The sequence below is a fragment of the Schistocerca piceifrons genome, chromosome X (assembly GCF_021461385.2).
Source record: "Schistocerca piceifrons isolate TAMUIC-IGC-003096 chromosome X, iqSchPice1.1, whole genome shotgun sequence".
NCBI classification, from domain to species: domain Eukaryota; kingdom Metazoa; phylum Arthropoda; class Insecta; order Orthoptera; family Acrididae; genus Schistocerca; species Schistocerca piceifrons.
The window spans coordinates 392,773,665-392,791,775 of NC_060149.1; the positions used below are offsets into that span (position 1 = coordinate 392,773,665).

General features: G+C 40.0%; 1 protein-coding gene across 1 annotated transcript in view; it reads left to right on the forward strand.

The window, feature by feature from the left end:
* LOC124721487 (lysosomal-associated transmembrane protein 4B-like) overlaps positions 1 to 15,863 on the forward strand; it is a 177,768-nt gene extending 161,905 nt beyond the window's left edge. Inside the window, exons 5-6 of the mRNA XM_047246494.1 lie at positions 8,278 to 8,434; positions 12,478 to 15,863. Coding sequence (XP_047102450.1) covers positions 8,278 to 8,434; positions 12,478 to 12,680 — 360 coding nt within the window. The 3' untranslated portion in view covers positions 12,681 to 15,863. The remainder of the gene's footprint in view (positions 1 to 8,277; positions 8,435 to 12,477) is intronic.
* Positions 15,864 to 18,111: the final 2,248 nt, after the last annotated feature.

Here is an 18,111-nt window from a genome sequence, read left to right on the forward strand (position 1 = left end):
GAATTTAAATGCTCCAGTAACCTTGTATACACAACCTTCTCGATAACTGTAGCAAACACCGATGGCATAGAAACAGGTCTATAATTGTCAATATTATCCCTGTCTCCCTTTTTATAAAGTGGCTTCACTACCGAGTACTTTAATCGGTCAGGAAACCGACCACTCCTAAAGGAAAAGTTACAGACATGGCTCAGTACTGGGCTAACATACATAGAACAATACTTCAATATTCTGCTAAATACCCCGTCATATCCATGAGAGTTCTTGGTCTTTAGTGATTTAATTGTTAACTCAATCTCCCTCTTGTCAGTATCATGGAGGAGCATTTCAGGTAACAATCTCGGAACTCATTTTTTCTAAGAGCGCTGTATGATTCCCTGTTGGGACTAGGTTTCTATTTAGTTCACCTGCTATATTCAGGAAGTGATTGTTAAATACTGTACATATATGCGACTTATCAGTAACACGGACATTCCCACTACGCACTGATTCTGTATCCTCGACCTGTCTTGCAGACCAGCCACTTCCTTTACGACTGACCATATGGTTTTAATTTTATCCTGAGACTTAGCTATTCTATCTGCATACCACATACTTTTTGCCTTCCTAATAACATTTTAAGCACCTTACAATACTGTTTGTAATGGGCTGCTGCATTTAGATTCTGACTGTTTCTAACGTTTTGATATAATTGCCACTTTGTTCTACAAGATATTCTTATCCCTCTAGTCAGCCACCCAGGCTGCCTGTTTGTGTTAGTACCCTGTTTTGAACGTTCTAACGGAAAGCAACTTTCAAAGAACACGAGAAAAGTCTTGAGAAAAGCATTATATGTATCGTCTACTATATCAGCGCTATAAACATCTTGCCACTCTTGTTCCTTGATAAGGTTTACAAAGGTCTCTACAGCAACTGGATCAGCTTTCCTAAACAGCTGATGACTATATTTAACACGTGTTGCAGCACAAAAATCTTTTAGACTTAAAATTTATGCATCATGATCTGAAAGGCCATTCACCTTTTTGCTAACAGAATGCTCTTCTAGTAATGAGGAATGAACAAAAATGTTTTCTATGGTTGTTCTACCGTTCCCTTGCACTCTCGTTGGAAAGAATACGGTTTGCATAAGATTATATGAATTAAGGAGGTCTACCAGCATCCTCTTCCTTACACAATCACTTATACAATTAATATTGAAGTCACCACATATAACTAACTTTTTGTATTTCCTATAAAGTGAACCAAGAACCTCCTCTAGCTTTAGCAAAAATGTTGTGAAATCAGAGTTTGGGGATCTATAAATAACAACAGTTAGAAGTTTAGCTCCATTAAATTTAACCACACCTGCACAACATTCAAACACCTTTTCAGTGCAGTGCTTTGAAACATCAATTGACTCAAATGGGATGCCGTTTTTCACATACATGGCTACTCCCCCACACCGCAAAGAGCTCCTCGAAAAGCTGCCAGCCAACCTGTATCCTGGTAAAGGAAGCCTCTGAATTATCTCCTTATTTAAGAAGTGTTCAGATATACCAATAATTTCAGAGTCATCAGCTATAAGCAATTCACTAACTTTATCTCTAATACCTTGTATATTTTGACGAAATATACTAATTCCCTCATTACTCGGATACCTAAGCTTTGTCAGAAGTGGTTCCTTTGTTAGAGAGACTTCCCTTAAGCAGGAATACCTATCAGCTGACTTCAATCTAAAAAAGGTGCAGCTCTAATACCCATTACTGCAGGAATTTTCCCATGAGTGATCCCACCACCCCCACCTATGCTGTCACCTATAAGCTTTGCTAACCTTCCCTTCCCATACCTGTTGAGGTGCAGGCCATGTCTAGTGAAACCCGTCCTGCTGACAGACTCCACCGACACCACTGAAATGTGACACATGCTTTCTGTCATCAGCGCACCCCCAAGTCTCATGTTATTACGCCTGACGGCTGTATCAAGATGAGGCCGATCGTGATGCTGAAACAGTTCCACGAAATGCACATTCGTGTTGCCAGTCTGAGTGGCTATTTTTTCCAGGTCACCATCTATGTCATACTCCCCATCCCTATCAATACTATTACCAGCCCCACCCACAATAACTACCTGATCCTCTTTAGTAAAATCCCTACATAACCCCCCTATGTTAACAGTCACCTGAGCCAACCCTGCATTTGGATTCACAATGCTGGTGACCTGGTACTCACTCCCCAGCACTTCCTGCAACTGCTGGCCTACACCTCTGCCATGAGAACTACCTAACAGCAGAACCTTCTTCCTCCTCTTCGACTTTTCAACTGTTCTAGCCACCGTAACTACTGAGGTCTGCTGCATACTTCCTACATCTACAGCTACTAGAGATTCCTCTCCACTAGACTCTGACAGTTGGTCATATCTATTGTAAACACCAATAGTAAAACTAACTGAAAATCTTCTTCTCCTAGCAGATCTCTTGCCAACAGCCAGCTCCCATTCTCCAACCCCCTTCTCCCTCCTTATCCTATCTAGCTCCTCCTGTGCGTATTTCAACTGCACCTGAAGGGCACAGATCTTACGCTCCTGCTCCTCTATCAACTTACTCTTGCTACATAACCTGCAGTTCCAGGAGAGGATCTCACCAGAATGCCCACTGGCTTCCCCACTGCATTCCCCCCAGTGAAAATACTTCGAACAAGTCTCACACCGTAATCCACTACTCACGAACCTACGGCAAAGCCCACACTTCTCACTCATGGCAAAATTTTACTTTTTCTAAGTTCCGCTACTACAATAAGAAGATGTTAAAAACCTAACTACAATAATCACAAACTTACTCTACAAGGGAAGTAACTACTATTATTAACAGTATTAATAAACAACAAATGTGAATATAACAAAAGACTAATACAGAAAGAGAATCAAACGTCTAATGACACAGTAACGAAGCTGAAAACAGTTCCCAAAAGGTTCTTCTGAAATTATTTCACCAGAAAACACAAAAAACACTGGTTGAAGACTAATAAAGTTCCTAAGTAAACCACTATACACAAACAATTAATCAGTACTTAGCTTCCGATGCGCCGCTACAGGTGCAACTGGTCAGCGCGGAATGTAAACACAGCTAAGAGGTTACGTTGCTCGATACGAAACACAAATATCAGGTCACAGCACAAGAAGGCAGAGGTGAGTGAAATATTATCACAAAAATCGTTAAAATATATATCAGAAACCTAAAAATATGTAAAAACTTAGAGAGCGATCTCACACGCAGTCACTCGCTTATGACGTCACAACAACAGTAACTCCTCAACGACCGTTCAGCTTCAACCGCACGCGAGCTATGTGCCGGACATACATCATGTTGGAAGTACATCGCCATTCGGCTATGCAGTGAAACGTCTTGTAGTAACATCGGTAGAACATTACGTAGGAAATCAGCATACATTGCACCATTTTGATTACCATCGATAAAATGGGGGCCAATTAGCCTTCCTCCCATAATGCCGCACCATATATTAACCCGCCAAGGTCGCAAATGTTCCACTTGTCGAAGCCATCGTGGATTTTCTGTTGCCCAAAAGTGAATATTATGACGGTTTACTTTACCGCTGTTGGTGAATGACGCTTCGTCGCTAAATAGAATGCGTGCAAAAAATCTGTCATCGTCCCGTAATTTCTCTTGTGCCCAGTGGCAGAACTGTACGCGACGTTCATAGTCGTCGCCATGTAATTCCTGGTGCGTAGAAATATGGTACGGATGCAATCGATGTTGATGTAGCATTCTCAAGACCGACGTTTTTGAGATTCCCGATTCCCGCGCAATTTGTCTGCTACTGATGTGCGGATTAGCCGCGACAGCAGCTAAACTGGGGATTGTATTTGACAATCCTGCCATACTCTCCTGTAATCCCACGCTATACACCCATACGTCATCAAAAAGTGCTTCTACGACGTATTTAGGGAGAAAGATTCATTTCTTCTGCCAGAAACCTGCTTCAAAGACTTTTCCAGTTTTTCCTCTTATTTTAGCAGATTGTCCACTCAGAGATGGATTCTGTCTACGAAATCAGGTAAAAGAAAAGTAATGTACTTCCCTTTTGGATACTGGTACATTATGTGATCAAAAGTACCCGGACACCTGGCTGAAAATGACTTACAAATTCGTGGCGTCCTCCATCGGTAATGCTGGAATTCAATATGGTGTTAGCCCACCCTTAGGCTTGATGACAGCTTCCATTCTCGCAGGTATACGTTCAATCAGGTGCCGGAAAGTTTCTTGGAGAATTGCAGCCTATTCTTCACGGAGTGCTGATCTGAGAGGTGTCGATGTCCGTCTGTGAGGCCTGGCACGAAGTCGGCGTTACAAAACATCCCAAATGTGTTCTGTAGGATTCAAGTCAAGACTCTGTGCAGGCCAGTCCATTACAGGGATGTTATTGTCGTGTAACCACTCCGCCACGGGCCGTGCATTATGAACAGGTGCTCGATCGTGTTGAAAGATACAATCGCCATCCCCGAATTGCTCTTCAACAGTTGGAAGCAAGAAGGTGCTTAAAACATCAATGTAGACCTGTGCTGTGATAGTGCCACCCAAAACAACAAGGGGTGCAAGCCCCTTCCATGAAAAACATAACCACACCATAACACCACTGCCTTCGAATTTTACTGTTTGCACTACAGGCCGGCCGCGGTGGTCTAGCGGTTCAGGCGCTCAGTCCGGAACCGCGCGACTGCTACGGTCGCAGGTTCGAGTCCTGCCTCAGGCATGGATGTGTGTGATGTCCTTAGGTTAGTTAGGTTTAAGTAGTTCTAAGTTCTAGGGGACTGATGACCACAGATGTTAAGTCCCATAGTGCTCAGAGCCATTTGAACCATTTTTTTGCACTACACACGCTGGCGGATGACGTTCACCGGCCATTCGCCTTACCCACACCCTGCCATCGGATCGCTATATTGTGTGCCGTGGATCGTCACTCCACACAACGTTTTTCCGCTGTTCAATCGACCAATGTTTACGCTTCTTACATCAAGCAAGGCGTCGTTTGGCATTTAACGGCGTGATGTTTGGCTTATGAGCAGCCGCTCGACCATGAAATCCAAGTTTTCTCACCTCCCGCCTAACTGTCATAGTACTTGCAGTGGATCCTCATGCAGATTGGAATTCCTGTGTGATGGTCTGGATAGATGTCTGCCTATTACACATTACGACCCTCTTCAACTGTCAGCGGTCTCTGTCAGTCAACAGACCAGATCGGCCTGTATGCTTTTGTGCTGTATGTGTCCCTTCACGTTCCCACTTCACTATCACATCGGAAACAGTGGATCTAGGCATCTTTAGGAGTGTGGAAATTTCGCATACAGACGTATGACACAAGTGACACCAAATCACCTGACCACGTTCCGAGTCCGAGAGTTCTGCGGAGGGCCTCTGCTCTCTCACGATGTCTAATGAGTACTGAGGTCGCTGATATTGAGTACCTGGCAGTAAGTGGCAGCGCAATGCACCTAATATGAAAAACGTATGTTTTTGGGGGCCGTCCGGATACTTTTGATCACATTTGTGTACAAGGTCAGAAGCAAATACCGCGTAAAATGGTAAGCCTTCAGTCATCACCACACATACCATAAAATGATTCTGCTGTCAGTCCCACGTCGTCAGTGGTTGCACTGCTCATAGTCCTTGACTTCGTATAGTAGCCATCTTTGACGGTAGGGCTTGGACCGGTTGTGTCGCCTGGTTCAGCTGCAATCGCCACCATTGCTCTCACACGCAGAGCCCTGCTCGTGCCCGCCATCGCTGTAACGCCATAAGATTTACGTTGTAACTTATTTCAGAACAATACAAACATTATTCAACAGGAGTCTTCAAACTTGGTGGCAATAAATAACGTACTTGTCGCTGATGACACAGAAGAGCAGCTGAGCTTAATGCAGCACAACACAAGATAACCAGCCAGACACTGGTAATGAAAATCCCTTCCACCGTCGTTTATCTCCGAACTGAATGTCACCACACTATTGAATGCTAATGGCTAGGATTACAAAGGCAGGATTTTCAGTTTGAAAAGTGATGTTCGTTGATACTTCCAAGTGGGAAGGAGGGAAACTCGAAACAAATTGAGGCAGTTGTCAACTCACGAGGGCAAGTGGTATACTAAAGAACAGATCAAAGATATTGTGTGAAGACAACGTTGCAGATGCAGTTCAATAATAACCAGTGTTATATGCCAGCATTTTTGTCCCTATTCAGTAAATTTGAACTGCTAAATTCATATGGTAATTCTGCGGGAATTTATATAATGGCTTAAATCTGAAAATCTTGCTAAACATGAAAATGAGAATACAAGTAGAAATTTGGAGTTATATGTCTGTGTTTTCTTTTACTTCGTGTGCTTGCATTAAATGAAATGAGAAACATGTTTCAAAACTTGAATAAAGAGCATTAAACACTGCTTCATCATGAACGTGGTAGTGTTAGGCAGGACTGCTTGATTTCGTAAACAGTGCCTCGTGTGCTTGTTGACATTTGCTTAGCTCCGTCCATGTCCTGAAAATGGTTTCCTTGTAAGCCTATTTTCATTCTAGGGAACTGTCGTTTTCTTATTGCCCAAAAAAAAAAAAAAAAAAACTGTCTGACACTTAACGCAATATGACCGGGAACATTGGTGGAGGAGCCAATCCTTTGATCCCCATTTGGCGATTGATTCAGCACTTGGATACAGTAATGCCGGTTAAGCGTGGTACCTTGTGGAATGAATGTGTGGCGCACTATCCAGGTTATGTCGGGAAACGCAACAGACTTTGTTCTCACATTGCATCTTATCGTTTTTCTTTTATGCGAGTATGGTGATGAAGCAGCCTTCTACTGCGTCGGTTGCCGCTCATTTTCTGCATAATAAATCACGTTACGTGGCCTGTAATGTTATTTGATAAATACTTGATTACACCTGATTCACGTTATTCAGTTACGACAATAAGCACTTCAGTTTGACTGATGCTCCCAAATGGATGAAAGTTTTATATAACATAGACACTTCTTTTTGTCATATTTATTCTAAATATACCCACACTCACACCCCTATTATAATGATGGGACATTCCCTCTCTTTCTCCATCACCCGTTCTCTCTCTCTCTCTCTCTCTCTCTCTCTCTGTTTCTCTCACTCGGGTGTCTCTTCTAAGAGTCGTCACACGCAGTTTTTCTGGTTGGTTGGCTGGTCGTTTTGGGGAAGGAGACCAGACAGCGAGGTCATCGGTCTCATCGGATTAGGGAAGGATCGGGAAGGAAGTCGGCCGTGCCCTTTCAAAGGAACCATTCCGGCATTTGCCTGGAGCGATTTAGGGAAATCACGGAAAACCTAAATCAGGATGGCCGGACGCGGGATTGAACCGTCGTCCTCCCGAATGCGAGTCCAGTGTCTAACCACTACGCCACCTCGCTCGGTAGTTTTTCTGGTGCTTCGTCAGATATTTGTAACTTTGGTTTTGCAGCGTGTAGCAGGAGTCAGCCCAAACAAATACTGCTTATCACTTCTTTAATGCGATACCCAGTGTCGACAGAAAGCGTCGGGTTGTTTCCCGCTACAATCAATTTTTTTTAAGAGGGTTTTTATGTGCCCGTTCGATAGAGTGGTCCCAAATTAGTCTAGTGCGATATTCTGTTTAGTGATATGTATTAACAGGGACAGTAAAACACGAAGAATAACCAGCAGCGACTAAGCATCGCTAGTGCATGGCAGTAGCAGTCAGCGGGGGACAGGGTGGTGGTGTTGCTGCTGGAGTACTCATTCCTCGTGTTTTACTTTCCCTGTTAATACATGTCGGTGAAACGAAACGAATATCGCGATGGACTAATCTGGAACTGCTCAATCGAATGGGCACCAAAATTCCTCTTTAAAAATAAGTTTGTTTTTAACGGGAAACAAACCGACACTTTCCGTCGACACTGAGTGTCGCATGAGACAAGTGATTTGTTTGGGCTTACTCCAGTTACACATTGCAAAAACAAAATTGCACCTACCTACGGACATACCAGAGAAAATGCGCCTGACGACTCTTAGGAAAGATATCCTGCATATTACACGCACGCATACTAGCCAGTGAGAGAGAGAGAGAGAGAGAGAAGAGAGGAAGAGGGAATATGCACGAGCAATAGAGAGGTAAATTGATTGTCAGTGAAAGGACAAAGTGAGAGAGAAACTTCTCAAATAAGAGAAATGTAGAGTGAATGGATCATCTGTTTTCCATATCATCTCTTACGAAAACGTTTCTTAGCATGTATCTTACTTCTTTTTACAGGAAACTATCAGATTTGCTCTACTATGGGTGATCATCAAGGCCATAATTACTTGTTTGAGCTCACTGGTGATGGTTCAGATGTCTACTGCATTTTTATCAGATGATGAATTCTATCTCCCTGGTATCATTGGACTTCTGATATGCGGTATATTTATGGGTGAGTATATGAAACAAGAAATATATTCTACTGCTATGTCTGTAAACTGATTTTATACTGGCATATACGATAAAATATGTGATCATCTTGAAGTGCTTGAAAAAAAAATACTTATGGCGGCGGCAGTACCAGGAGCGTAACTAGAGTGACGAGAGAATCAGAGCAAGTGCCTCAACTGAAGCCCCATCCCCTTAACTCACGCTTCTCCCCACCCGCTTTCCTAACGTCTATCTCTCGTCTCTCACAGTAACCCCCATACCCGAACACCACATCATCACCATAGCTGCGCTCCTCCCATTTCAGTCAACAGAAAAAAATTAAGAACAACATTTTTCTAAAACTCTCAATATGAATTCAGTTTAAAGAAGTTTTCACCAGACACGTTGTATTTTTATTCACTTAGCATCTTTAGTGGTCACTGGTGTTCATTCCTCATCTTTATATGTTCTGAAGTCGACTGCTCTTTCCCTCGTTAGTGGAAGCCGAAGTCGATAAAGACTTGTTTCCACTTTCACGCTTCGCAATTTTTCGACTTTAAGGAAACCGCTTTTTTTCGTTTGCTGCATTGGTGTTTTTCTGTACTTCATTTCGCTTTTGCAAGACTTCACAAACGTTCTCTTCGTAGAAATACTTCTGCGTTTTCACCTGTGTCGCGCTCAGCACAAACTGCAGAGCGGTAAAAATGTGAAAGCAGTCCCCTAAATGAATCGTTGCGAATGTCAATGAAAATTTAAGTGCATAGATGTCATCGTACCTTCCACTCCAACGCGTTGCGTTGAGTAGTTTCTACCGTCATCTTGCAAGTACTCACGGAACTAATTTTTAAATCCATCTCCCGCATCATGTTGTGTCCATAAAATTTACAGGTGTCCTCAACTGTTTCTATTAACAGCGCTGTTTCCTGATTAGGCTCTACGGCGTCTTTAAGGACTAAATTTTAATTTTAACTTATACAGTGGACAAAATAGGCGTAAGACACTAATTTCTTGATACTTTTTGTACATCGTTGTGTAATAGCCGCTTCGCATGCGCTGTTCAGCGTCTAAAGCAAATTATTCTTCTTCTTCGTAAATGATTCTCATATGCTTACTTCCTGAAGGATTTTCAGGATAATCTTAAATTTTTTTAAGGCAGCGAAAGATTTTACATGACTGATCGATTCTGGTGAAACTTTAATAGGAAAAAGAAACTATGGCTCTGAAAATTTTAGTTTTTCTTTGTGTCTGACTTCTCTTTCCATCAAGGGAACAATTTCGCTTCTGTTGATTTGTAGATATGGATAAGTTGCAAACAACGTTCCCTCCATGTATTTTATTGTGCTACCTTCAGAATTTCAAACAGTGCATTCCAGTCAACGTTGTCAAACCTTTCAGAATGAACAAATACTGTGTACGGAGGTTTGCCGTTTTTCAGTCTGTCTTCTATGACAAGTCGTTCCTACGTTTCTCTGAAATCCAAACTGACCTTCCCCTAGTTCGGCTTCCACCAGTTTTTCCACTCTTCTGCAAATAATTCGTGTCAGTATTTTGCATCCACAACTTATTAAATTGATAGGTAATATTCATTGCTTTCAGTAACCGCCTACTTTGAAAGTGGTATTATTACACTTTTATTGGAGTCTGTGAGTATTTCGCCTGTCATATATTTTGCAAATCAGGTGGAATAGGCTGTGATTCTCTCCCAAGAATCTCAATATTCTGAGTGAATGTCATCTACTCCAGGAGCATTGTATCGGATTAGGTCTTTCAGTGCTTTGTCAAATTTTTCTCGCAGTATTGTATCTCCCATCTCATATTCATTTACTTCCACTTTCTTTTATATAACATTGCCTTCAAATTCATTACTGTCGTACAGCCCTTTTTTTATTGAATTTTCTCATGTTAGCTTTAGAAAGCTTTCATCTTCTCTTAATCTTTACCCGTTTTAGATTACCCTTTTCTGCTTGGTACTGGCTTGTCATCTGAGCTCTTGATATTCATATAGCTGCTTCTCTTTTCTCAAAAGGTCTATTTAATTTTCCTATAGCAGGCATTTATCTTTCCCCTAGTTATCCACGCTTCTACAGCCTTGCATTTAAAAAAAATGGTTCAAATGGCTCTGAGCACTATGGGACTTAACATCTGAGGTCATCAGTCCCCTAAAACTTAGAACTACTTAAACCTAACTAACCTAAGTACATCACGCACCTCCATCCCCGAGGCAGGATTCGAACCTGCGACCGTAGCGGTCGCGCAGTTCCAGACTGAAGCGCCTAGAACCGCTCGGCTGCACCGGCCGGCCAGTCTTGCATTTATCCTCTAAACATTCCCGTTTAGCCATTTTGTATTTTTTTTTGTCAGTCTCATCTTTTAGGCGTCTGTATTCCCTTTCGCCTGTTCCGTGTGACGTTGTTTATTTCCTGATATCGTCAATTGAATTCAATATCTCTTGTGCTATTCAAAGGAGAGAATAAGAACTGAATATTCTGCTCTTCACATAATTCATGTACTGCGCTGGAACAAAGTTACGTACATTGTTCTCACATAAAACTCACTTTAATACTGACAATAGAGCCACCTGCACAGTCGTAATATAATACGTAATTTATAAAATTGTGACCCCAGAATGGGGTTCGAACATGGAACCCTGCTTTTCACAGGCAGTGCTCCACCAACAGCTCTATCCATTAATGTCGTAGGGAACGACACCTCAAAGCGTAGATCTCTACGAAAGAGTAGGTCAGCATCATCTTAGTAACTCTTCTGATATTTCAATTGTATCAAACTGCACAGTATCCTTAATCCGGGAATTCTAGGCCAGACTGGTAGCAGGGAAATCACTGTAGAGTTTCGAGACACTGTGATCACACAGAAGACACTGTGTATTTTGCTTTGCATTTTGATTCCACTCTGTTCAGATTTTCCCCTTAAGTTATACATATTTTATGTTTATTCTCGATTCAAGAAGAAGATTATTTTACACATACATTCAAGAAGATTTTACATTACATGAACTTTTTCATTTTTCAGTAACATTTCAGATCGCAAGAAGACCTCCCAGTAAGACTTTTATTTACCAAAGATTTCTCATTTTATAAGAAGATTTTAAGTTTACAATAACATTCTAGTTGACAAGGAAGTTTAGTTTCGAAAAATATTTTAGGACTGAAGAAATCTAATTTTCTTCCTAAATTTTTAATTTCGGAGAAGAATTTTGATGTTTACAGAAAATGTTCGATTTCAAGAAAAGTTTAGTTTTCAAGTGAAATTCAGTGAATGTTGTTGAGAAGACGCTTTATTTAGCGAAGCACAAACTCCGGCAGAAGGTTTTTTTGTAGAGGGCAATGTAGAGGAGGTAAAGGCCAATTAAAAAGACCAAGGGTAAAAATTTAAAAAATGTAGTGCAGTGGTGGGTCACTGGACTTATCTAAAAAACTAAAAAGAGGAGATTAGTAATAAAAAAGGAACAAACCATAAAAATAACGAAAAACGAAAAAATACCGTAGTTGGTAGCGCAGTGTCCACAAAAAGAAGCGGCCAGTTTCGAGTATCAGTCCGTTACATTGCAACTCGTCACAAACGTTCATTATTCTGATAAAAGATGCAATAATGCTGTTTTATTATATCAGCAATCGATCTTTTATTTTAAAAAAGAAAATTTAATAAGTGTTCATTCAGGCACATCTAAGAACATAAATACAGCCCTTAATAAACGATTTTAGTGAATTCAGTGTGTTGCTAATGACATAGATTGATTAGTTTTTCAACAAAGCATAGAGTTATGCAGCTCTGAAAAGAGCCTTCCAAGACAAATGACATTGACATCATACCACCCCATTTTTCAAAAGGAAGCAAATCTTCTCCATCTCATGGTTGTCAGTTTCACAACTTGTATTTCATTGTTCTCTATTTACATTAATCCACTTTACTGCTGATGTATGACTGTCGTGTTTAATAGTGTAAACAGTCAGACGGAAAGAAACACTTGGTTCAATATAGCACCCTTTACAAATTTGCTAACAGACAATTTAGACCTCTGCATAACAGCACTTTCTTCTGTTGCAGCAATCAGTGCTTATTTCATCCTGGTTGTCTACAGTTTCTATAGAAGTCTGCGACAGAAGCTTGCACCCAAAGTGCATATTGTGAAGAAAGGTAACACAGTAAACAAGCAAAAATCTAATGGCGCAACAATGGATGGTGCTGCAAATGCCAGGCCTCCGATTCAAGAGGGCGAGAAGAAATATGCTAATGTGAGCGAAGCTTAATCAACACGTTCTACCTGTGAATGTTTACGCTAATCTATTTCTTCAACTACATCTGAATGTCGATATTATTGTCAAAAAGGAATTCTTATGTGTCCAGTTAATTCACATGTAAATTGTTGACATTAAGGAGACTGTCTGTTAGAGGGAGATCATGGTATGCAGTCAGAAATGGGAGGACTATTAAAGATAATAGTAAAACTGCTGATGGTGGATTTGAAACAATCTGTTTCAAATAATGAATAACATACATTACACTTAGAAGAGGAAACCCGTGAGAAAAGTTTCCTGGTTATGACTTGTAATATCTAAAAAGTTTTACTATCTTCACAGCTGCAACCCCCCATGAAGTAAAATGTAATACAGTTCCAGATGCTACATGAAATGGTTGTTGACTATCCATTAACCTGACGGGATAGTAGATGTGTTGTCTTCATAATTCTCGCCTCATAAACGACCACTGAATTCCTTCTTAAAGAAGGACTGTGAGTCCATAAACACTGTCACATTATCCATTACGGTATGTTTACCAAGTGTGGCAGTACTGGTATCTCTGTCATTTCAGATGTGGTCTTATACTTGTCAGTGACTGTCAAGAAAGCTGTTATGATATATGATGGCAATGTCACATATTTAATTTGAGACTATTCATTCTATAACAAAACAAAAACAAGTACTAACATGCTATTTGCGTTTGGTGTTATTGAATAATTTAGTTTTCTGAAACATTCACTCAGAGTCTTCCTAAGTTAAAATTGAGCGTAGTCCAATACGAGAAACCATGTGTTTTCATAGATGATAGAGGCACATGAAAAAATTGCGATATTTACATTGTATTTTCGATGTAGGTTAGATGTAGCCTAAATAACATATAGTTAAAAATACTGCAGGAAGTATACATTTATTTTGCCAAAATAACCAGTGGAAGTTCATTAACACATCCATTGGTCATAAATGAAATGATCTGCTTCCAGTCAAGAAAAACTTTCCCACTGTTTTCATTCATTGAAAAAAATTAACTGTGACTGTGTGTTGCAGTCGTGGTGTATAAGCAGTTCCAATCAGTTATTACAGAAATTGTCATACCACTTAGTAATCAATGTATACAGTGAAAAATAAGTAAAAGAACACTTAGAATTTATTTTTATCTGAAAAGGTTTATACTCCATGTCTCCTACATTGCATTACTGGATCTCATATAAGCAAGCACGAGACTCAAACTACTTAAGACAAATATTTTAAAACAATTGTTGGTGTGTTTAAATATTACAACCACACACTCTTCACAAACACGTGATTTCATTTATCTCTCCATGCTGGGCACTGACCAAATTATTTTTGATATCATTACATTTTGAATGGAACATTTGTGTTTCTTAGTTTAAATATTCTCTCAGTTCCTTAGTTCATAAAATTTTTCTCAGATCCAGAAACACATTTTCCATGTCAAGCAGAATATATTATGTCATATAAATTTCCAAAAGTATATTATTGCATAAGTGATACAATCAGATTTTACAAAGTGGAAGGAAGTCATTTACATCTTGCTTTGAATATTTTTAGCTCTTTGGAGACATTTATGTATACCCTTTAAAACCAAATGAGAAATACACACTTGACAACCATCTAGTACCATCACCTATAAAATATAATAGCACATATCTGCAGCTTGTCCTGTGTTTCACAGTTGAAGACATGTTTCTCATGGGGTAATAAACAGCACACAGCATAAATCTGACAGAGTGATGGGCAGATTAATGGTAATGGATTTATTTCAAGTGATGTTACATAATCAATATGTAGTAATTATATTTCTGTTCAATTATTGTGTGTGCTCTGTACTGTCAATGGAATATATTAATCTTTATGTCAAGAGATAAACATAATAAACTCTCGATGTTGACACCTTGCAATATGTATAAAAATTGTGTGAGTAGCTGGTGTTCTTTGTAGGAGATAACTGTAATAGCTTATAACAGTATGTAAAAGACACACTACCCTTTGGTGTTATTTCCTTATTACTCACTCAGTTACCTAAAACATGAACTATTATTTATATCTGCAGCTTGTCCTGTGTTTTTCAGTTGAAGACATGTTTCTCATGGGGTAATAAACAGCACATAGCATAAATCTGACAGAGTGATGGGAAGATTAATGGTAATGGATTTATTTCAAGTGATGTGACATAATCAATATGTAGTAATTATATTTCTGTTCAATTATTGTGTGTGCTCTGTACTGTCAATGGAATATATTAATACTGATGTCAAGAGATAAACATAATAAACTCTTGATGTTCACACCTTGCAATATGTATAAAAATTGTGTGAGTAGCTGGTGTTCTTTGTAGGAGATAATTGTAATATCTTATAACAGTATGTAAAAGACACACTACCCTCTGGTGTTATTTCCTTATTACTCACTCAGTTACCTAGAACATGAACTATTATTTATGACAATTTACCTCCCTTTTTTTTACATATTTTTAGAGCTAGATGACCAAGTTTTGGTTGTATAGAATTATTATAGATGTTTTAAGAAACTTCATACATATTTCTTATTCTTTTGCATATTTGTTATGTAAGCTGGAAACTAACTTGAGTAGTATGCAGTTCATGGACATGAAGTACAACATGTTCTGTTGTAATTCATGAAGCAAGTTTATTATGGAGGCAGTGTACTGTTTTGTTTTCTGATAACCTACTTCCTTGCAAATGATACTATATCTTTCTGTTTGTTCTGTCTGGCTTTAAAATCAAATTATTTTTATAATTATGGTGATCATTGGAATTTGAAACTACGCTCTAGAGATTCCCATAAATGTACCTGAACTACAGATTTACAATTTAAAGTCAATGTATGAAGTGCAAAAACATGTAATTGACTAGAATAATAAAGGAAGGTCAGATGCTAATCTATAATTTTGATGCATTTCAACTAAATTATTCTGTTGATCCATATGTTTAATATTATTAAGTTCCCCTAAGATCACATAGACATAAGGAAATTACGAAAAGCTCAGTATGTTCTACATAACAAAGACTTATATTTGAAGGTCATCCAATTGCATGTGTTAACTTTATGAATAGTGCTTTTGTTCTGTGAAGACACTGTCTAATTTAACACAGGTTTAATGTTGTATGTTTAAAGCATGCTAATAAAGTAACCTATTTCTGCACTGTGAAACAGAATTGCATTATTTCATAGTAAATTACTGATCCTCTTACATAACATCCTTTCCTTTCTTTGACACATATTAACCAGGTCTTGATTCACATTACCAAGCGTAACATACCTGTTATTTAATGTAGATAATTGCAGTGTCTCTGTCTCTATTTAGGGTAGAAACTACCATGACAGTGTTGCCTAATTACTGTACAGGGCTTGCTTAATGTCACCACAGTACACAAAGATCAATAGATGTGAATTACGAGTACTATATATGGTTTTAGATCACATGAAACACAAATGTATTCCAACGAAAACAACCAATTATTGATGAAATTATTTAACTCGATAGATAAAAAATCTACACACCAAGCAGTGGCAAAACACACACATAGAAGAGAGTTGTGATTGGAAAGCTTTTGGAGCCAGTGGCTCCTTCTTCAGGCAGAAGTATTGAAGGGTAAGGAAGAACTGTGAAGGAAAAGGGGAAGATTTTGGGAAAGTCACCCAGAACTGCGGGACAGGGGAGACTTACATATGGGCTGAGAAGGAAAGACTGATTGTTGGAGACAGCACCAGATGAGATCTGAAAACCTGAGAGATCAAAGGTGGAAGACAGGGTAATATGCAAGACATTGGTTACTACTAAAACATCGTGCGCGAGTTAATAAGAGTGAGTAAGCTAAGTGCACTATACGTAACAGAAGTGGGAGGGGGCAGTGAAAAATAGACGGGAAAGACAATGAAAGATGTAGAAAACCGAAACGGAGTGAAGTAGAGTAGTTACAGTGAGTAAAAGCTGAGACGGAAGAAATTAACGTAAACTAAGGCCAGGTCGGTGGCGAGAACCAAGGACACGTAGTGGTAATTCCCACCTGCAGAGTTCTTGTGGGGGAAGAATCTAGGTGGCATGTGTCGTGAAACAGGTGCCAAGGTCACCAATGTCATGCACCACTCCTCTCCTACAAACCGAGCATGCTCGACCTCCTTAATATCCCACAGCCTTCACCACTGCCTCCCAGACCAAGAATAACCCATAATCCCAAGAACGAGTCACAACAGTACAGTGTCCTTAACCTCTCATCTAAAGCACTCTCCCCTCCTCAATTATGTGTATTATCTAAGGGCCTCACTTCCAGCCATAAACCTACATTTGATCATGCTGCTTTGGTGAAGAACTTCCTTTACTTCACTTGTAATATGCATTGGAAATATCACTTTGCAACCCAACCCCAAAATCTTTCCAACAGCAAACCTAACATTGAACCCTGCCTTGAACAGTTCGGACCACGATCCCAACTTCATCCACCACCACTGCCTCAAAATCATCCCTTAAAAGCCTTCCAAGAATTCCTTACATCCAGCATTGACTCACAACCCTTCCTCAAGTCCCTGAAACGTGACCCTAACCTGTCCTCCACAGAACTCCAGGCTCTATGTTCCCTAAAAACTGATGACTCCATCATTATCCTCCCAACACACAAAGGATCTACCACTGTAGTAAGTCAAGGTCTACCCAGCTGTCTGACACCTCTACATACAACGTCTGCCATCAAGATCCCATACCTGTTATTCAAAATGACCCGCACTCCCGCCTTAAAACCTCAAGCCCCTCACAAGGACTAACAACTCAATCCATAGAACTTCTCGCCCCACCCAGACCACGCACCCCCACCTTTTACCTTCTTCCTATGATCCACAAACCCAATCATCCTGGCGATCCTATAGTTGCTGGCTTCAAAGCACCCACTGAATGTATATCTGCCTAAGCTGATCAACACCTGCAACCCATTGTACAAAAGCTCCCCTCCTACATCGAAGATACCAACAATTTCCTAGAACGTCTAAAATCCGTGCCCACTCCACTCCCATCACACACCTTGCTTGTCACCATTGATGCCACCTCCCTCTGTACCAACATGCCCCACGTACATGGTCTGTCTGCTGCTGAACATTTCATCAGTCAGCACCCACCTAATTCCAAACATATGGCATCCTTCCTACTCACATTAATCAACTTTATACCTACCAATAACTACTTCACCTCTGAGGTGTCAAACATTTCCTCCCATACAGCCTTGGCATCTGAGGCAAACGTATTTGTTCAGCTGAGTACTCTTTCAGCAATACATCACCATTCTCACTTCAGCCTTCACTGCACGTAATTACGCCACCAGCCTAGTTAAAAAGCAGGTTTCCAGGACCAATCCTGGTATTGCTGATTCCTTCACAAAACAGCTTCGGAGCACAGCAGTAGCGACTCAGC